This window comes from Ursus americanus, chromosome 21 (genome assembly GCF_024610735.1).
Source record: "Ursus americanus isolate L20-20 chromosome 21, mUrsAme1.1.p, whole genome shotgun sequence".
Lineage (NCBI taxonomy): Eukaryota > Metazoa > Chordata > Mammalia > Carnivora > Ursidae > Ursus > Ursus americanus.
The window spans coordinates 55,867,464-55,888,782 of NC_142147.1; the positions used below are offsets into that span (position 1 = coordinate 55,867,464).

The window sequence follows — 21,319 nt, forward strand, 5'->3', positions numbered from 1 at the left end:
ACCAGGAGGTAGGACGAGGCCTGGAAAGGAGAACATGACCAGGAATGAAAGAATGCCCCATCCTCCTACCCAGCCCCAACCCCCTGTGACCATGCCGGACTGAAGAGCTCCTACTCTCCTGTGCCTGTTTCCAGAAAAGTCAAAATTCTAGGGTTTTTAACGTGAATGACTCCACATTTCAAATGCTGGCAATTGGCTCAAATTTGTTTCAAAAGCACTGCTGGTAAGACCCAAGCCCTGGGGCACCTGGGTGGCGCAGTTGGGCGGCTGCCTTTGGCTCAGGGCGTGATCCCGGCGTTCCAGGATCGAGTCCCACATCGGGCTCCTCCGCTGGGAGCCTGTTTCTTCCTCTCCCACTCCCCCTGCTGTGTTCCCTCTCTCGCTGGCTGTCTCTCTGTCACATAAATAAATAAAATCTTTAAAAAAAAAAAAAAAAAAAAAGACCCAAGCCCTGGCCTCTGAGCCAGCTGACCGTTCCTGCCCTGCCCCAGGCTACCCAGGGACCGTGTCAGCCCTGGTTGGGGGCCACGGCTCCAATGGGCCACTCTTCCTGCAAGTTCTTCCCACCACCACCCCCAGCACGCCACCCCCACGATCCTGGGGTCTGGCCACTGACAAGCACAGATGAACACGGAAGCACTGCCCCTCCCCGCCCCCCCCAGCCGGGGACACAGTCACTGTGTGGCAACTTCACGACTTTTATTTGTGGTGCCTGTGCTTTGTCTCGAAAATATCTTCTCCCCCTGCCCCTCACAGTGGGCGGGGAGGGGGCAGCAAAAAATAGAGACATCCCTCCCTATTGCACACGGACCCTATATACAGGCCCACCTGGCCCAGGCGGGCGGGACTCTTGGCACATTCTCGGATCCCTGTTCAGGAACGGGAGGGGTGACTGGAGTGGCATCACACGTGAGAGGGGGACCTCCGGTGGCCACTCTGGTCCTGGCTACTGGTCCCGGCACTTTCTGGTCCTCAGTTCCTCCCTGGTCCCACCTCCAGCCCCGAGCCCCCCTCAGCAACGTCCCCCCTACCTGGCTCGGCCTCTCTCCTCCATCCTGGCCTCAGGGTGCCCCCCTTGGCTCCTGGGGACTCTGTACTCCCCTCACAGTCTGGAGGCCCCGAAGGGAGGCTATGGCTTCTCAGAGACCCCTGGGAGCCCTGTCACTCGTGCTCACACAGGGGAAGGGATGCGTGTGGCAGAAGCAGCTGTATAAATACGGGTACGGGGAAGGGCCTCCCCCAGAGTCACTTAGAAAGCTTGCTGATGACGCGGATCAGGGCCGCGTTCTCGTCCTTGAGCCTCTGGTTGTCAGCGCGGAGGTCGGACAGGGCCTGTGGGATGGGATGGGTCAGCTGGGTGGCCCCGGGCCAGCGGCACCCGCTGCCCACAGTGCCCCCTTAGTATTCACCTTTAGCTCCTCCTCGAGCTCGGCTGCCTTTCTCTCCAGGGCCCTGCGCTCCTGGAATAAATGGGAGACGTGAGGCCCAGGGACTGGGGTTGGGGACTGCCAGTGGTCAAGGCAGGCTGGGAAGGGTGGCGAGAGGTCAGGAGGCCAGGTTAGGTCATTGTGGCCTTCTTCAGACCCACATGGGTTTGTAAGGCTGAGGACACATCAGGCCCCACCCCAGCTGCCCCTACTCACGAATCTCTCCAGCTCCAGAAGGGCTGGTCTCTCTGCAAAGCGCTCCTGCCTCTGGTGAGAGCAAAGAAAGCACAAAGCTCAGACAAACGTCCAAACCACACAGACCAGGGTGGGGGACACCAGACAGGTGGGGGACAGCAGTCCAGGGTCCTGGAGGGCCCTATCCCTCATCATTCAGCCCTGCCCCCGAGGGTCCCAGCCCATGCCCGCAACCCCCCCCCCTTCTCCAGTTGCTCTTGCTCCCCTGGGCGTCCCTCACCCTTCAGTCTCACGCCCGAGGGTCCCAGCCGGGCCGGCACAGGCCCCGCCCCCCACCCGTTGCTCTTGCTTCCCTGCCCAGGCACACCCGGGCCAGCGCGGACCAGCTCCCCGGCCTGGGGCCTCACCTGCGTGGCGCGCTCCAGCTCTACCTTGAGCTGTGCCAGGCGCAGCGTGGTCTCAGTCAGGGCCTCGCGAAGCCTCTCGTTCTCGCCGCGCAGCTCTGAGTACAGCTGGGGGGGTGGGGGGACAGGGTCAGGCCTGCCAGCATGCACGCAGCTCGGCGAGGCCGCCGGGAAGGGTGGGGGGCGGGGATGTGGCGGGCAGAGGCACAGGTGGAGGGCGGTAGGGTGGGTGGACAGAGGCCCACTGTGGGTGCCCGGTGGCTCCGTGGTGGGGGTGGGGCTGCGAACCTTCCTGAAGCCTCCATCGGGCTCTTCTGATGCTGGCTCAGGGTCCCGCTGCCTGCGAGGCGAGGGGCCGCCCTCGGCAGTGCTGGGGTGGAGGCGGGCAGGGCGTCAGCGGGGCTCCCCACGGCCCTACAGACAAGCCCAAACCCTTCCCGGCCCACCCTGTACCTGGACTCTGGGCTGCGGTCGGCCGGCTCCGCCTCCTCCCCCTGCAGGCGGAGGGCGGGTTCAGCCTGATGCCGGGAGGGGAGTCTGACCCACCGCCCTGCCTCCAAGGCCCACCCATGGCCCAGCTCACCCCGCCCCGGCCCCACCCCTCACCTCTGCCAGGCCCCTCCACTCCTTGCCCACTTTGCGATGCTCCCTGGCAGCCTGCGGTCCCTGACCCTGCCCGTCTGGCGCCTCTGCTGGGGGAGGGGCAGGAGTCAGCCCAGAAACCTGTGGAGGGGCCCCTCCCTGCAGTGCCAGGGTCCCTAGCTCGACCCCCAGGAAAACAGCACTGCAGGAGAGATGGGGAGGTGACAGGGCAGGAGGACCACCTCCCAGAGACCAGACCTCACCTCTCTGGGCAGGACCATCAGAGTTCTCCACCCCAGGAACTCGGGGACGCCGAGATGGGTCCTAGGAGAGGGGGGCAGAGAGGTCAGAAGACAAGGGTGTCTTACGCCACCTACCACCTGCTCACCTGACCCCTCTCACCAGGCTCTGCAGGCACTTCTCTGGCTCTGGGGCCTTTCCTGCTACCTTCTCGGCTTCCTTCAGGTCGGTGAGAGTCACGCCCTGGCAGAGCGGGAGAAGTCAGGGGTGACCCCGCTCAGGGCACAGCCCCTCAGGACCCAAGGCCTGGCCCTCGGCCCTCCTCCCTCAGGCCCAGAAGTCCAGACCCTCAGCTCCCCTCCTCCCTCAGACCCAGGAGTCCAGACCCCCCAACCCCTCCTCCCTCAGACCCAAGAGTCCAGACCCCAACCCCCCTCCTCCCTCAGACCCAGGAGTCCAGACCCCCCAACCCCTCCTCCCTCAGACCCAGGAGTCCAGGCCCCAGCCCCTCCTCCTCCCTCAGACCCGGGAGTCCAGGCCCCAGCCCCTCCTTTGTCAGACCCAGGAGTTCGGGTACCAGCCTCTCCTTCCCAGACCCACAAGAGTTCAAGCCCTGAGCCCCTTCTCCCAGGATCCAGAAGCCCAGTCCCCCAGCCCACCCCCACACCTGTGTGGACCGCCGAGACTGGCGCATGAGGCGAGAGCGAGCTTTCCGCTGGGATTCAGACTCCTCATCCCGCACAGGCATCTGGTAGGACCTGAGTGAAAGGTCCCAACCTCAGGTGGGGTTCCTTTGAGCCTTGCTCCCGTCCCATGGCTGACACCCTTCAGGGAAGGTAAGTTCTGCCAGAGGACTTCCAACTCACAGCCAACCCTGGCACACACGTCCCCCTAGGGAACACCTCCCAGCAACGGGGAAAGAGGCTTCCCACCCCCTGCCTCTTCACCTCCGCCGGTCCCGGGAGTCAGCTGGGGGCGCTGTGGAGGCTGCAGGGACATTTGGCTTCACGGGGGATTCAGGCTCCGGCATCCTGGAGGCAGGAGTGGAGTTATCCAAGGGAGGGCGCCTGGAGACCTCAAACCTGTGTGAATTCGGTCGTAACAAATACTATTACTCCAGCTGGAGTTACGTGGCAGGTGCGGGAGATGCGGCAGTGCGCAGATGGAAATGATCTCTGCCCCGTGAATGAAATACGAGCGGATAAGACGCAGAACGAACAAGCGTAAACACGTGCGCACCCACGACACGCCGGAAGCTGCCGTACTTCGAAGCAAAGCAGCCGGGGCGCACAGGAGGCGGGAGGGCGTGCGTGTGCACACAGTGCGGTAGCACCGGCAGGGGTCAGAGTGGGCTCCACCCAGACGGGGACGCGCACACCTGACAGAGGGTGGAAGCAAGCCAGCAGGCGGGGGAGGGGGCGGCAGAGCAAAGGCCCTGGGGCAGGAGTGTGCCTGTGTCAGAAAGGGAGGGGGTGGGTGGTGCAGGGGCAACAGGAGCTCACGTCACTGTGACCCTGCAAGCTTAACGGTGAGCTTCCACGTGATGCACGGGAAGGAAAACGGAGGCAAAGAGGGGTCGGGGGCAGAGACCCCAGACAGTAAAGGGATCATGCTGATGAGGTTGGAACCCAGATCTGCCTCCCACCCCGACAGGCCCAGGCCCTGGGTTGGTACTCACAGGGCAGAGGGCTCCGGCCCCTTACGGGACGGTGTAGGCGTAATTCTGGCAAGACGGGGCTCCCTGGCCTGTGGAAAGAGACCAATATCGGAGAGGACACTCTCCTCGACTAGGCAGGGCTTGGTCCCCGGCCCCTCGCCCCACGCACCTGAACAGAGGTCCCTTCCAGCCGAGAGGAGGAAGCTGAGCGCTGCAGCCCAGCCCCAGGGGTGCCCTCGGCCCCCCGCCTGTCTGTGGGACCCAGGGCACCAGAGCTTCCCGTCTTCTGGAGGCCAAAGCGCCTGGAGAAGGGGGCCTCTTCCGGGGGCTGGGAAAGACAAAGGTCTCATTACAGAGAAAGGATCCTTCCCAGGGACTTCAAGTGTCCCCCCCAGCAGCACCACACAAACTACCATTCCCATCAGCCCCTGGAGGGTGCAGCCAGAAAACCGCAGTCAGTTGGTCCAGGGGACTCTAGAAACTGTAACCTTCACCCTACGTACCCTGAGAAGAGGGTTGCAGGGTTCATGGCATCCCCTCCCCCCACCTCCCCTCCCTCCCAAAATAGCATAACCGTCTAGGACATCCAGACTCACCATGAGGCCCTGAGGGCTAGGGGGTGGCGGGGAAGACACTCCATTGAGAGTTCTGGATTCTGGAGGGGGTGTGTCTATGGTATAGGAAAATGGGGATACAGCTGCCTCTCAGAACCAGCCCCTCCTCCCTCCGACCCGGGAGTCCAGACCCCCAGCCCCTTCTCCCTCACATCCGGGAGTCCAGGCCTCCCAGCCCCCTCCTCCATCAGACCTGGGAGTATGGGCTTCCCCAGGCCCCTCCTCCCTCCAACCCGGGAGTCCAGGCCCCCAAACCTCTCCTCCCTCAGACACAGGAGTCCAGGCTTCCCCAGCCCCTCCTCCCTCAGACCAGGAGTCCAAAGGCCCCCCAGCCCTCCTCCCTCAGACCCAGGAATCCAGGCTCCAGCTCCCTCTTCCCAGATTCAGAAACTCAGACCCTGGCCCCTCACCTGTGAGGCCTTCTTCTCCCTCATCCTCATCCTGTATTGGAGGCCCACCTGCACCCCCAGGCCGGCGCTCCTTGGACAGGTCCTGGAGGGAGATCTTCTCTCGGCTGCTCAGACGACACACAGAGCTCCTGGTGGGAAGGGGAGGGTGTTGGGGTCCAAGCCCTGGAGACTCCAGCCCAGCCACCCAGACACCCACCTACTACCTTCGGTGTTTGCTGCTGGAAGGCACCTGGGTCTCCTGACTCCTGCTCTGAGAGGCCTCCTTCTGGTTCCGCAGCTGCAAGGGGAGAAAGCAGGCTGCTGGAAAGGCCCCACAGCCCCAGCATCCGGGGCCCGCACGCACAGCTATGCTGGTCTGAGCTCGAGGATGCTCCGACCGCATGCGCCCTGCCCCAGGGGTGGGCGTGGAGGGTCTGTGGGTTCCTCGGAGTGTCTTGCAAATGGCTGTGCAGCGTTTGGGTCCCTCGAGTTCTCACAGCCACCTCTGGTCTCACCCCCAGAAGGGTCTCTCCACCTCCCAGGGGGCCCTGCTCAGCGGGGACCCAGGAGCCCCTGCCTCCTCGCTACGGCTCACCGGGCACTGGCCCAGCCTCCGCACCGCAGTTCCTCCCCTGGAACAGCCAGTGCCCCCAGCCCCGACCCCAGCCCATCGGGCAAGCCCCATGTGCAGGAGAACTCCCCTCCAGGTTGGAGACACGCACACAGACACGTGCTCCCCCTCGCCGAGGGCTGACCCTGTCTCACCCTCTACAGACCCCACTGTGGCCCCATCATCTTCACCCCCAGCCTCATCTACTCCTCAGCCTGGCATTCAAGGCCCTTCGGGGTGGGCCTCTGTCCCAGGGCTCCCCTGCCTCACGCTCCCACCCCCAGCCTTGGCACGTGCTGTTCCCTCAAACCCGAGCACCTGCCGTGGTCTGAGCAGCTGTCCACCAAGCCAGAGCCACAGGGATCTGTGTCCATCTACCCGCCCCTCACGGAAGCTCCCGGCGAGAGCCTGGCCCCCAGGAGACACTGCTCGCTACCGGCAGGGCTCCCCATCTGCCCTCAGTGCTCCTGTTCAGTAAGGATTCCATACACTCCACACAACTCCTCATAAAGGTGCTCACGCCATCATCCCCACCTGACAGGTGAAAAGGGGGCCCAGAGGGGTTAAGCGACCAGCCCGAGCTCACACAGCAGACCCACGGCAGAGCCGGGATTCAGAGCCCAGAGTCCACGCCGGTCATCCCTTCCCTGCGCATTGTTCCAGCAACAAGGCCAGGCTCCGTGCTGGTTGGGTCGCACCCCAGGGCTGATGAGGCCCAGCCCGAGCCTGGGACAGATAATCCTCACCTGTATCCCAAGGTGTGACTGGGCCCCAGACCCCCTCTCCCCACCCCCGCCAACTCCTCTTCCTGACTCTGTCGCCAGCCAGCCGGGGAGGAGCAGAGAGGCCTCCCTCGGCCTGCACACGCGAGGGAGGGAGCCCGAGACTCACATCCTCCTGCTTCCGGGCCAGCTCCTCCAACAGACTCAGCACATCTTCATCAGCCAGGTCACAGGGACGTTGCCCCTGTGGAGGGGGAGGAAGGGAAGGGGCAGAGGATGAAGGAGGTGAGGGGGGCCCTCCGCACCCTCACTCCCACCAGTCCCCAAGCAGCCCGGGCCTCACCGCGTGCGTCAGCGAATCCATGCCCCCACCATGCTCAGCCAGCAGGCGGCAGGCGTCCTCCACGCCCCAGTGGGCCGCCGCGTGCAGCGGGGTCCAGCCGTCCCCATCCCGGAGCTCCGGGTCGTAGCCAGCCTGAAGGAGCAGCCTGGGGGCCAGGAAGGCTTAGAGTCAAGGACCAAGACAGAGGCTCTGCACCAAGGGCTGCCGTGGGCTGGCTGCGCTGTGACCCATGACAGCACTGAACTGATCCCGGGCAGGTGGCGAAGAGCCAGTGCGTGGAGCCCCTCCCCCGCCCAGCAGGCGGCCTCCAGAACCTGCAGGAGGGGGTCAACTCTCTCCACTGTCACCCCTGGTTGCGGGACAGACAGCCCCAGAGCTGTGGAAAGGTTGAGGCCCCAGGAGGGGCAGCCTTGGGGCAGGACTGTTCTAGGAACCCGTCGGCTTAGGGCTGGTTCTCAGCCAAAGCGATACCGCCCGCCAGGGACACCTGGCAGCGTCTGGAGACGTTTCTGGCTGTCACAACTTGAGGGTGCGTGCCAGGGATGCTACCAACATCCTACAGTGCGGGGGACAGCCCCCCAGCAAAGGCTGATCTCATCCAAAACGCCAGGAGCGGTGAGACTGAGGAACCCCGGCTTAGATGACTCCGAGATAATCAGCATGTCAGACCACAGGATTTGGGCGCAGGCGCGGTTAGAGGCCCAGGGCAAACCTGCACCGCGGTATCAGGTTGTGCGTGAGGAGGGAGGAGCGAATGCAAGGCGGGAGGATGGAGAGAGGAGCTGCTTCGCGAGGGGCCTTTCCAAATGTGCGCCCTCCTGACCTCGTCACTCACCTTCCCGGAGCTCGCTTGCTGCAGCCACACTGGGCGCCTGCTATGTCCCCAAGGACACCCCCCTTCGGTCCTCTGTCTAGGGGTGAGGGCTCACGCGATCAGTCCCCAGCCATCCCCAGGCCAGAGCTCATGCCACTCGCTCCTCCCACCGCCCTGTTTCTGTCCTTCTAGGCCCGTGGTTGTCAACCAGGGAGAGCGCCGGTGCCCGCGGGGGCACTCGGCAATGCCCAGACATGCCTGGTGGTCATGACTGTGGTGGGGGTGTCCCCGGCACCCGGCGCAGAGCCCAGGGATGCTGCTCAACGCCATACGATGGACCTGGAGTCATCCAGCCCCGGGTCACCAGCACGGAGGCTGGCAGCCCCTCCACGCACTCGGTGCCCTCTGACGTGGCCTGCTGCCTTGGTCACCCGTCTCCCCAGCAAAGCTGGGGACTGCATACAGCAGGTGCTCAGTAAGTCAGAGTTGGATGAATGGCATCAAATAACTGCACACCTCTACTCGGCCACTCATCTCCAATGAGGAGAATGTCAGTTACATTGTCCGAAAAATGCAGTCAATGGGTCTAGTTGCACAGAGAAGCCATTCTGAGGGGCAGGAATGAAACGAGACTCAGAGAAAGTGTCTGCATCCGAAGCATTTCAGTTCAAGGGCAGAACCTGAGGCTGCCCCCAAATATGGACTCTCCTACTGTTAGTAACAGAGCCGACTCTCCGCTAGAGACGCTGTCACCTGGCCAAAGAGGAATGTCCGAGTCCCCCTGGCAGCTGTTGAGTGGCAAGATGAGTAACTGGGATGGTGGTAATGCCAGGTAAATGCCAGGAGGTCTGGCAAATGGGGTGTCAGCATTAAGTGTGCACATCCCCCTGGTTTGTTCTTCTAAAAGGAAACTGACATTTGCTCCTTTTGCCCTCTCCTCCTTCCTGCTGTCTAGGATGCAGATGCAATGGCAGGAGCTGAAGCAGCCACCTGAGATTCAGAGGTGGAAGCCACGGGCAGAAGAAGGCAGGGCTGGGTGCATGACTGAGCCCATTTACAGCATCTCATCCCCCTTGCCACAGGGACTGGCTCTGAGACGGGCAGGTGCCCAAGGCCGCCCAGTGAGCATCAGACCAGGTCTTTTGCTGCAAGTACGGAGGACAAAGCATTCTACTTTCACAGCCGGTGAGCAACTAGGACATGAGCCTGGAGCTACTAAGGTCGTCTTAAGTACCTCACTGGAAGATCTGCCTAAAAGTCCAACAAAGAGGTGAGCAGAGTTGAGGGATTCATCTCTACTCCACTTTCAGACTAAAAATAAAGTATAAATCACAAAGACAGAAGAGGGAGTCTGAGGATAAGAACTGGAACCAACTACCCCAACAGAAAGGGGTGAGGCAGCCAAACACAGACGAGGCCCACGTGAGGACGGCAGCAAGGGAGCATGCACTGTTTGAATACATGCAATGTAAAATACATACGCACCAGATAACCTGGCTTTAAAATACAGAAATAAAGACTGCTAGAACTATAAGAATGAACAAGCAAAATCCACAAGCATGGTACGAAATTTTAGGGGATGCCTGGCTGGCTCAATTGTAGAGCATATGACCCGTGATCTCACGATCGTAAATCTGAGCCCCATGCTGGGTGTAGAGATTACTTAAAAATCAAATCCTAAAAAAAACTTAAAAAAAATTTTTTTACACCTCTCATAGTAACTGACAGAGTAGGCAAACAGAAAAAAAAAATCACTAAAAATATAGAGAATTTAAATAGTACAACTACAAAGCTGGCCTAATAACCCACATAGAACACTATACTTGACAGCACAGCTCTTTACACGCACTGCGGGTACTGCGATATAAAGCAAACCTCAGAGGATTTCAGCAATATGGAATCAGACAGAACCCGCGGCCTGACCACAGTGCGATCAAGCCAGGAAACGAGTAATGAAACAAAGACTAGAAAATCCCTGCATCTGAAATTAACAACATACTTCTAGACAACGCATGGGTCACAGAAGAAAGACTACAAGCTGGAGAGTGTTTTAAACTGAATGACAACGAACAGCGTCCACATCAGGACTTGCGGACAGAGCGAAGGCCGTATTTAAAGGGAAATACTCAGCCTGAGTACGTAACTTGAAAAGCCCACAGGAAGGTGTAAAGCTGCGAGAAGGAACAGATGGGCCCAAGGCAAGGAGCAGGGAAAGAGGACGACACCAGCCCAGCTCACCTCATCACTTCGATGTAGCCCTTGGCGGCGGCCACGTGCAGGGCAGAGGCCCCCGTTCGCGGGTGCCGGGCCTCTGGCATGGCGCCCCCGTTCAGCCAGCACCTGGTGTCATGAAGCAGCAATTCCTCCTCGGCCCGTTTGGCCGCCTCCACATCCACACCTGGCAGGACGAGAAGGGGCAGCAGGTGGGACCCACACCTCGAGCTCCAGGAGGCACGGAGCCACGGCCCTGCCCGGTCCCTCTCACTCTGCCTGCTCCTCTGGACTCGGAGGACCTGGACTTCCCCACCGGGGTGCCAGGACTCTGCTGGGGGCAGGGAGAACAGGGATCGCGGGCCTTCTCCCACTTCAACCGAAGTGTCACCTTTATCGTTATTGTTAAGTATAAAACCTCGCGTTTACAGAGCAAACCCAGCGTTTGAGGACATGTGACTCTCCCTAGCACCACCGGTAAAATTCTTCACGCACTTTGTCGCGACCATTTCTGTCACCCGTAAGTAGGGTAAACCGAGCCAGGAGCCACCAAACACAGGGTCTGAGTCACTGAAGCAACAGCTCCCTTCCTCCCCAGGAGCTGACTTCTGTTCACAGCTGTGCTGTCACCTAGGACAAGCTGGTGAAGCCAACATGCTTCTTTGCTGGTCACTGTCACCATTTCCTTTGGTTTCATGGAAAAGTCATACTGTGTTTATGGATGCAAACGGCCAGTTATGACTTTACATGTCCGTGGATTTTGGATCAAAACAGGCAGCCCTGTTGAGGCTGGAACAGTATCTGCTGGTCGTCACCGAGGACCTGCAGTTTGCGTGGTATGAACTATCGAGAGAGGAGTCAAACGTGGCCTTTTCCAGGGAACGTTCGATCTTTCTCCTGCAAGTTTATTAGCGTCTGTTACTTTTTCAACCAAGATTTCCCACACTCACCGAAGTGCTGCATGGAGCTCAGCTGCCCTGCCTGACAGCCGTCAGCTGCATGCAGCTGCTGAGCACATGAAACGTGGCTAGTCCCAGCTCAGACGTGTTATGAACGTGAAGTATGTTCTGGATTTCAGTGTGTGGGGGGGAACAAGAGCGTGCAACTACTCATGAATAGTTTTTGTTTGTTTGCTTTTTGGGTTTTTTTTTTTTTTTTTTTTTTTTTAGAGACAGTGAAGAGAGTGCGAGCCGGGCGGAGGGGCAGAGGAAGAGAAAGAATCTCAAGCAGGCTCCACGCCCAGCGTGGAGCCCAACGTGGAGCCCAACATGGGGCTCAATCTCACGACCCCGAGATCACGACCTGAGCCAACATCAAGAGCCAGACGCTTAACTGACTGAGCCACCCAGGTGCCCATGAACAGTTTTCTCTATGCTGGTTAATGCTGACGTGATAATGTCTTGGACATATGAAGTTAAAGAAAATATATTATTAAAATTAATTTTACCTGTTTCTATTTATTTTTATTTTTTTTTTAAAGATTTTATTTATTTATTTGACAGAGATAGAGACAGCCAGCGAGAGAGGGAACACAAGCAGAGGGAGTGGGAGAGGAAGAAGCAGGCTCACAGCAGAGGAGCCTGACGTGGGGCTCGATCCCACAACGCCGGGATCACGCCCTGAGCCGAAGGCAGACGCTCAACCGCTGTGCCACCCAGGCGCCCCTGTTTCTATTTATTTTTAATTGCACCTACTTAAAAATTTTCAATTATCCTTATGGCTTCCACTGGCTTTCCACTGGACAGCACTGGCAAAGAGCCCCCGAGCACCACCACTAGGGTTTAAATGTTAAAATATGACGGAGACGACAAACACCCCCTGTGTGCCCCTCCGCCAGCTCGTCTGCTCCTTGCAGCCCCCGAGGTGACCGGCGTCACAAACTTGCTCCCGTGAACATGCATTTTGCTTGGTCCTTACTACATCTCCTGCACGCTTCTGCCCTAAGTCTACACACGGAACCCCACCGCAGCAGGAAGCCATCCAGATCCGGCGGCACGTCTCCCCCTGGGGCACCTCTGGGTCTCGGGCCTGGCAGGGACTCGGCTGCTTGGCAGCTGTTCAAGGAATGCTTGGTTGGTGAGGGCCCACCTGGAGGCCCAGGCCAGGGTGGAGGCCAGGGGAGTGCTGTGCACTCAGGGACACTCCTCGGCCCACAACTTCCTTAAAGGGAATCCCCTTCAATCCTATTATAGACGTGTGCCTTACTTGGGCAGGGAAGGGCGGGCTTTGCTGACCTTTTATTCAACCGTTAGAGCCCTTCGGCATGTTCATACACATCCTTCTGCAATTTGCTTTATGCTGACAGATCCGCCTGTGTTTATTGATGGAGCTCTTGATCGGGGTTGGCAAACCTGTTTGGTTTTTTACTTTTTTTGTTGTGGCGATGAGCAAGATAAAGGTAACATAAAACATGCTGACTTTGCTACTTTAAACTGCGCAGTTCGGTGGCATTTAGGACATTCGCAATGTGCAACCATCAACCCCCATCCATTTCCAGAACTTTCCCATCATCCCAGAAGGAAACCTCATACCCGTGAAGCAGTCAGTCCCTGTACCTCCGTCCCCCAGGCCCTGGCAACCACCGATCTACTTCCTGTCACCAAGATGTGCCAATTCTGGAAGGCATCTGTGTTTATAAATAAAGTTTTATTGTAACACAGTCATGCCCACCATTTACATATCGCTCCTAGCTGTAGTGGGGAAAGCAGCCCCAGGGGACAGTGGCAACATGACAGTACTTCCCACAAAGTCTCAAATATTTCCTGTGTGGTCCTTCACAGAAAAAGCTTGCCAGCCCAGCTCAGATCATGCATTTACAGATTGGTGATTTATCCATTCTTCCCTTGGTGCAGGCCCCCACCTCTCACACCTGCTAACAACACCCAGATGGAGATTCTCGTCCGAGGATGGGAGGGCCTGTCCCGTGGCTTAGGGGTGGACCTCCCAGACGCTCCCCTTCTGCCCAGTCCTGTGTCCCTGTGGGCAAAGTGGCCGGAGGGTGCTGTCTGCACAGGACACGGTGGCCAGACTGTCCCTGAGGCCTGTCCTGTGGCTCCCTCCTCTGTAACGTCCTCACTATCCTCACCCTGTGTTCGCCCCACACAGCTCCAACGTGACTGCGTCCACGGGGGGCTCCGTGGGTGGCCACATCACCCGGCCTAACCACCCATCCCTCCTGCCCCAGTGACTGACTCAGGGCCGGCTCAGACCGAGGGCGGCGGCTCAGACCACTGAGGAAGTCTAGGTCGGCTTCAGCTGCAGGATCAGCCTGAGCTGTTGGAAGCCGCGCTACGTGCCCTGTGGAGAGAATCTGCCTAAGAATGAGTTCAGTACCGTGATGGTTTTGACTCTGTACCCCTGGATCTAACCATGCCTGAAGCCTAATCCCGGACTTCAATTACATAGCCCATAAATTGTCTTTTTTTTTTTTTTAAACTGTGGCAAAAAGATACATAAAATTTACCATCTTAACGGCTTTTAAGAGTGCAGTTCAGGGCTATTAAGTACATTCACATTGTTATGCAAGCACCACCATCCTTCTCCAGAACACTTATCTAGCAAAACCGAAACTCAGTCCCCGGTAAACAGCAACTCCCCATTTCCCCGTCCACCAGCCCCGGGCACCCACTGTTCTTTCTGGCTCTACAGATGTGACCACTTTAGTGACGTTCCTCACGTAAGTAGACTCATACAGCATTTGTACTTTCTGTGCCTGACTTATCTCCCTGAGCATAACGTCCTCAAGGGCCGTTCACACTGTAGCAACTGTCAGAATCTCTGGCCTCTTTAAGGCTGGATACTACCCCACTGTAGGCACATACCACATGTTTACCCCCTTGGCCGCTGATGGACGCTCGGGCTGCGTCCACCTTTGTGCTCTGCGAACAGAGCCGCTGTGCACACGGCCGCACGCGCCGCTCTCCGGCCTGAGCCAGGCTGCGCGGGGCTCCAAGGGCAGCCGCCGCCAAGCGTCGCCCCGCAGCCCGCTCTCAACCACAATGGAAGGGAGACGCCTCCGCAGCAGAGCCGCCTGGCCGACGCCCCTCGGTGGGGTTCAAGGCTAACGTCAACAGCGACGTGGTGGACACACAGCGCCCGTCTCCCGGGGTGACGCCCTGACCTGAATCTCCTGGAGGCGCAGCAGCCCCGGGCAGGCTGAGCGACACGCTGTGGCAACAAGGGAAGGTGACGAAGGCGGGGGAAGCTGGGGGACATGAGGACCAAGGGCACGCAGGGCATGGCCCCAGGAGGGTCCTGAACCGGAGGGGAGGCCCCAAGGAACAGCACAGCCTCAAAGTCCCAAGGCCCACAGAAGAGGAACAATGTGACATCCCATGTCCTCGCTGGAGGAGACACTGGCTCCCACGGCAGGACGGGGAGTTAGCGTCTGCGACATGTTCTCAACATGGCTGGGAACAGAGAGGGAGGCAGCCAGGAAGGGAAGAAAACGGGAAGGGAGAAAGGAAGGGGGGGGAAGCTATTTATGTAGAGTGGGGGAGGGGGAGAGGCAGGCGACTGCAGATGTGCCCAAACGTGACACACCGACCAATCTATGGCGCGTGATTCCATTTATACGAAACGTCCAAGACGGGCGAGCGCACGGGGACAGAGCTGAGTGGTCTCCCCGGGCCGGGGGCAGTGCGGTGACGGCTAAGGGTTTCTGCGGGGTGACTGAAGCCCTCTAAACAGCGAGCTGACGCAGGCAGCACACGGAACGTGCCGAAGAGCCGGCGGACCGCACGCTTTCCCAGGGAACTCACGGGCTCCGCACCACGGCACAGAGCCGCTAAAAGCCCCGGCGAAGCGCAGTGCGGCTCTCGCAGGCACGCCCCCCGAGCCCGGCCCGACCTTTCTCCAGGTCTGGAGCTTTCCAAAGCAAGAAGTCAAAGGAGCGGAGGGCAGCTCAGCTCTGCCTTAGCTTTGCCCACTCCCGCTTCGAACCAAACTAGGGCGCCCTGACCCCCGACGCCCACCTCCACGGGGCCCTCCTGCAGACACCAGCAGTCAACCCGAGCAGGCCAAGCCTCCCGGAACCCGCCCCGTGCTCACACCTCAACGGCTGCCTTGCTGAACCTGGACCAGCATCCCCCACCCGTGTCCTCTGCTTCCAGATCCCTCAGGCCACAGCCTTCCCCACACCCCCCACGCATCAACTGTCCCAGACGGCTGTTTCGAGGGAGCACGTTTGGTCATAAGCCCCTCTGAGAACTTGTTAGAAACAACACACGGTCTCTCTAGAAATATGAACGTGGCCATATGCAGAGTCTCGGGGGGTCCTGGGCCCCATATCAAAGACCACCGGGGTGCATGACCCGGTGCATGGGAAGAAGACTGATCCCCCAGGACCCCTGCACGCCTCCACTCCTCCTCAGTGAACCCGCCCGAGAAGACAATCTCACCTAAGAGACCTCTGGACAAGCCCCTTGCCTCATTTCCTCACTAGTCAAGGGGTAAAGTGACAACTGGGGTCACCAGCGGGTTGCTCTTACTCTGCGCCCAGCGGTGGCACAAGCACCGTATATAATCACTCGCTTCGTGTCCCAAGCAATACTGCGGAGAGGACTCACCCTCCACTGCACAGGAAAGGAAACCGAGGCACAGAGAGAGAATCCTAGGACATGACACCCTCCCCGTGCCCACAGCACCCGGGGGCCTACCTCGGTAGGCGATCTCCGCCTTCAGCAGCCCCTCCATGGCATCCGACTCGGCCAAGTCCAGGGGCAGGTCCCCATCACTGTTGACGGCAGCAATGTTGGCCCCATGGCTCAGGAGGTACCTGGGGGTAGGGGGGTGGGGTGGGAAGGTCAGGGCTGAAGGGGCTGAGCTCCGGCCCCCATGGAATCCCACACACCCTCCCTGCCTCACCTGGCGATGTCCAGATAGCCACAGGAGGCAGCCACATGCAGGGGCGTCCAGCCCTCGTTGTCCGCCTGGTTCACCGTGGCGCCCTGCTCCACCAGGAAGCGCACCACCTCCAGGTTTTCATCGATGCAGGCCTGGGGTGCAGAGGGCACAGCTGTCAGCCCTCGCCTCACCCACACGCCGCGTGCCTAGCAAGGCGGGACTCCCACAGGGGCCATGAGACAGATCCAGGGGACGAGCAGTTGTGACACTCAAAGGAAAGACCCTGATGTCCCTGGGACAGAGCCTGGAAGGCACCAGCCTTACCCCTGGAGGACCTTTCAGCTACCCAGCTATTTACGACACCCCTGGCTTCCCAAAGGTTAGGTCAGCCAGGCATCTGGAGCTCAGTGGAGACCATGACAACAGGACACCCAAATCCCTGCAAGCAGGAATCAGATGTAGTGAGGGGCGCTTTTCTCCAGGTGTAGAAATCCTGAATGGTGCTTTGATATGATGTACCCCAGTCACCACCAACAGCACAGGGCTTCCAGTAATGGACCCCTCCTCCCTCAGACCCAGGAGTCCAGGCCCCCAGCCCCTCCTCCCTCAGACCCAGGAGTCCAGACCCCCAGCTCCCTCCACCCTCAGACCCAGGAGTCCAGACCCCCAGCTCCCTCCACCCTCAGACCCAGGAGTCCAGACCCCCAGCTCCCTCCACCCTCAGACCCAGGAGTCCAGACCCCCCAGCTCCCTTCCACCCTCAGACCCAGGAGTCCAGGCCCCCAGCTCCCTCCACCCTCAGACCCAGGAGTCCAGACCCCCCAGCTCCATCCACCCTCAGACCCAGGAGTCCAGGCCTCCCCAGCCCCCTCCTCATTCAGACCAAGGAGCCAAGTCCCCAGTCCCTCCTCTCTCAGATCCAGGAGTCCAGGACCCCAGCCTGTCCTCCCACAGGCCCAGGAGATACACTCCAGGAACTGACCATGGCCCTGACTTGCACCCTGAGGGGAAAGGCCAGGCCCCTGGGGCCCAAGGCTATGCAGGCCTGGTAAAGTCACCAAGTCCCTGGGAACATGGGGCAGAGTGAGAGTCCTGGACAAGACTCCTAAAGGGGTAGAGATGGCTTAGCATGTGCCCAGAGCCTGCGGCCCAAGATGCAGCCCCCACGTGCTGAGGACCTACTATGCATGGAGTACTGTGCCAAGGGGTCTACACCTGGGAAGATCCTCCCTGATCTTCCTGCTGTCTGGGCTCTGTACGGCAAAGGAAAAAATCAGAGCTCTGGCCCGAGTAGGCACAGCAAGTGGGGACAGAGAAGGGATTTACAGCCCAGGGCACATGCAAACACAGGGTGGGCACTGAGACCTGCACTGGGTCAAGGGAAGGGGCGGGCCTGGATTCCTGGGTTCTCAGGGTAAATTAACCCCCCAACTCCCTCACCTCTCCAAAACCGCCCATCTGGAGAAGGGGGAGGAGGCCATGAGGGCCAAGAGCATGAAGTCATGGAAACTCAGGCCGTGAAAGGGGGGCCACACGTGCCCTGGGAACGGGATGAACTCGGCTCCGTTTATTTCCACCCAGTTGCCATGGTGATGGGGGGGGTGTCGAGGAGGGAGATGGGCCTTTCCCTTTCAAGGACCTGGCCAGGCACAGGAATCCATGTGAAAGATGCCCGAGGCCTGGGCACCAGGGATTCAAGAATCCAGACGACAGCCCCCACCCCCCACCCAGACCCAGAAGTCCAACTCCCACCCCCATCCAGACCCAGGAGTCCAAGCCCCTCCCCCCACCAAGACCCAGGAGTCCCAGCTTCCAGCTTCCCTGAACAGAGGACCTAAGAATTGTGGCTCCCAATCCCTTCTACTCCAGACCCCAGACCTAGTCACTAATTCACAAGGCAATTTTGTGGAGAGGGGAGAGCATATCAGCTTTATCAAGTGGTTAACGAACCCACCTGAAGCAGGCACTGGGCTCTGAAAACTCCTAGGCACACAACCAGGGGCTGATGCCTGGGGACCCACTCCAGCTCGCCTGCTTGCTGGCCATGTGACCTGAGGCGGGAACTCCCCTCTCCGAACCTCCAAAGCCCTAACCCTTCAGGCCTCCTGCAAAGTGAGTTTACCAAGCGCTTGCCTGGAGTGCGGGAAAGATCTCACCTGAAAAGGCAGCCTGATAAGCAAGGTCAGAGTGGCCTTTTGCAAGGGCCCATGCCCAGGGGGATGCCAAAGAAGGGGGGCTCAGCCTGAAGAGCAGGGCCAAGAGCCCCTGAGGGAAAGTCCAGGAGAGCCAAGGTGTGGATGATGGCAGAGGAAGGGGGACACGGGAGCCTGAGGCCCCTCTCCTGGGCTTGCCAAGTACTCTGAGAACCTACAAAGTCTTACAAGCAGGACCCTCCTCTGGGTGGAAGAAAATTTCCCAGGGACTCTGCAGGGACAGGCCTGGGGGTTGGGAAGGAGAAAAGGGAGAAAAAGGGGAGGGCTGGCACTTAGACCAGGTGGCAGCAACTCCCCAGCTGGACGCCTACGCTGCTTCCTGAAGGGATTTCCACACGTGATCTCCATCCTTCGTCAGAGCCCTGCCAGGGAGGGACCGACCGCTAGCCCTGCCGCACAGAAGAGAAACTGAGGCACAGAATGGACAGTAACTCAAGACCACAAAGTTGAGGAACTGAGATGAGAACTTAGGACCAATTCTGTTCTTCCTCAACTGCTCCTCTCCTCTTTATGCAGACCTGAGAAGTGGGCCTCTTCCAACATCCCTGCCTCCCCCACCAACCTTTCCTTCCCAGGGTCTTCTCTGGCTCCATCAATTACCGAAGCCTGTGGGTTCCAGCAGGGAGAAGAGGGCTGAGGACTGGCCCCGAAAGGAGACGGTCTCAGGGATGAGACAGGGGGTGGAGGCTCTTCCGGGGCCAGTCCTGTCCCTGGTGGTCCCACCATAGGGGAATAGATAAATGCACCCAGAACCAGAGAGAGTCCTGGGGCATAAGGTGGCCCTAGTTCTGGAACACCGAAACACTGAAGGCAACAATCAGAGAACCTTGGAAAGGCATGGGGGCCAGGTTGTGGAGGAGAGAACCAGCAGGGTTCTAGAAGCCTTGTGGAGGTGACATGACCAGAACCAGAGAGATCACACAGTCTACGGGAGAGAAGCTGCCCAAATGTGCAGGAGAAGACATCCGGCAGAGAAAGCAAGATGACCAAGAATAGAGAGGTGGGTGCTTTGAGGTTCCCCTGAAAAAGGGCAAGGATACAGGCCTAGCCAAGGGAAGGCGCAGGAGGACGAGGAGGTGCCTGGAGAAGGACAGACATCCCCGACGCAAGGCCTACTGTGGGAGACAAGAGGTGGCACAGCCTCTGGAAAGAAAATGCAGACGGTATCAGGGTGGAGATAGGATGAGGTGACCCAGACGAGGAAACCAAGCCTAAAAGAAAGTGGCTCAAGAAAGAGCATCCTCACCCAGCAACAGATGGCACTGCCCAAGGGTGGGAAGGAATAGGGAAGGAGCACGAATCAGAAAGCAGCAGCATGGAAGATCTGGGCCTAGCCAAAGAGGTAGCCCAGGCCAGGGGCCAGGGGAGGAAGCCCCAGAGGCGCCAGACGGAGAGGAGGATGCTGCTTTCCAGGTAAGTATAAGTCTGTCGGAAGAGGCGACACAGACGAGACTAGCAGAGCGCGCTCAGGGTAGGGAGAAGGCGGCGCAAAGTGACAACGACCAGGACCGGTGGCATAGACCAGACTGAGGCTGTCAGCAGTGGCTCGGGTCCAGAGAGTGGGCGGTGCAGGGTGGCTAAGACCAGGGCCGGTTGAAGGGGCTCAAGACTAGAAGTGGGGAGCTCGAGGTGGGTGGAAGGGGAAAGGGGGGCGCAGACCAGGGCTGGCAACCGTGACTCAGGCTGGGAGGATGCCCGAGGAGGCTCGGACCCAGGGCGGACCGGGTCCCGGGAGGGGCCGGGGCGCTGACCTGGTGCAGGGCGCTGATGCCGTCGGCGTTGGTGGAGTCGAGCACGGCCCGGGCGGGCGGCGGAGCGGCAGGGTCGAGCTCGGCGCCGGGGCCGGGGTCCGCCGCACGCAGCATAAGGCGCGCCTCGTCCAGGTCGCCGCCCGCACAGGCCGCCAGGAACTCGGCGGCGCGCTCGAAGCGCACCGTGCGGGCGCGCCGCTCCCCGGGGCCCGGCTCGGCGCCCGCCCGCGCCCCCCACTGCCGCAGCTGCTCCCGCCGCCGCTCGCGGGCCGCGGCGGCGGCCGCCCCCGGGCCCGCCCCCGGGCCGTCCTCGCCCGACATCGCGCCGCCCGCCCGCCCTAGAGCGAGCGAGCGAGCGCCGAGCCCCGAGAAGGAGCCGCCGCCGCCGCCGCCCGCCCGGGGCCGCCGGGAACTGCCGCTGGCCCCGTGCCGCCCGAGGATCTGTCTGCCCCCGCCCGTCGGCGCCGACGTCAGTACGCAGCCCGGAGCGCGCTGGGAAATGGAGTCCGCGAGGGAAAGTTGCTAATGGCAACCTTCTGGCCTCGCTTCGCCCTGAGGCACACTGGGAAGTCCGCAGCTGCTAGGCGACCGGTGGAGGGTGGAGGGTGGGGGTGGGGGAGCGCTGGGAGGTGGGGTCTGTGGGCGGGAGGTGCGCCCCGGGGCGCACGGGGACATGCAGTGTTCGGCGCCACGGGGCCCGGGAGTCGGGAAAGATACAATGCTCATTTTCCCACATAATTCTTTATTGGGGGCTCTTTGGTCGGCTCCCTAGTCCCGGTCTGCTAGAAATAAGCGGCCGGAGGACAAGAACGTTTGCCCTCTGTGCGCCCTCCTTATTCCCAGCGCCCAATATGGAGCCTAATAGTTTTTGCAGGAATGAATTAATGGATACCCGAGGTCATGGGAAACACCAGGACGCCCCGCAAACCACAGATCCTTCAGGACAATCCAAGTCCTAGCCTCCCTGGGTGACCGCCCAGGTCATGACGGGAGACGAAGTGGGCAGAGGTCACAGCTTTCGGCCCACAGCCCCAATGCACGCCGGGAAATGTAGTCCTCAGGGCCACGCCCCTGGAGGCACACTGGGTGCTAGGCAGAACTCCCCCAAGCACCCCCAAAAATCAGGCCCGAGGGCAAGAGAAGTCCAAAGTCCCTCATGGTAACCCCCTGGATCACATCGGTAAAGGTGCCTAAGGGGCGGGGTCCACAATGACAGCGCCCCCAGAACCTTCTCTCGCCCGCCCTTCTCCCGCTCGCACCCTAGGACGCGGAGCACGCTGGGAAATGTAGTCCAGGCTCTACA

General features: G+C 60.1%; 1 protein-coding gene across 2 annotated transcripts; it reads right to left on the reverse strand.

Annotated features, from left to right (window-relative positions):
- Positions 1-678: 678 nt before the first annotated feature.
- PPP1R12C (protein phosphatase 1 regulatory subunit 12C) lies at positions 679-20,397 on the reverse strand. Of its 2 annotated transcripts, none has more exons than XM_045789320.2 (22): positions 20,017-20,397; positions 16,074-16,204; positions 15,866-15,984; positions 10,236-10,395; positions 7,184-7,328; positions 7,010-7,084; positions 5,733-5,806; positions 5,530-5,657; positions 5,102-5,175; positions 4,675-4,833; positions 4,527-4,594; positions 3,796-3,930; positions 3,516-3,606; positions 3,011-3,091; positions 2,872-2,932; positions 2,633-2,715; positions 2,480-2,520; positions 2,315-2,396; positions 2,030-2,134; positions 1,644-1,694; positions 1,410-1,460; positions 679-1,332 (listed from the first exon to the last, which is right to left on the reverse strand). In XM_045789320.2, the coding sequence occupies exons 1-22, from the start codon at positions 20,335-20,337 to the stop codon at positions 1,246-1,248; spliced, it is 2,322 nt and encodes a 773-aa protein (XP_045645276.2). In that variant the 5' UTR covers positions 20,338-20,397; the 3' UTR covers positions 679-1,245. The 2 variants fall into 2 exon arrangements, with proteins under 2 accessions (XP_045645276.2, XP_045645275.2); XM_045789319.2 differs by having other exon boundaries at positions 2,633-2,718.
- Between the last annotated feature and the right edge of the window lie 922 nt (positions 20,398-21,319).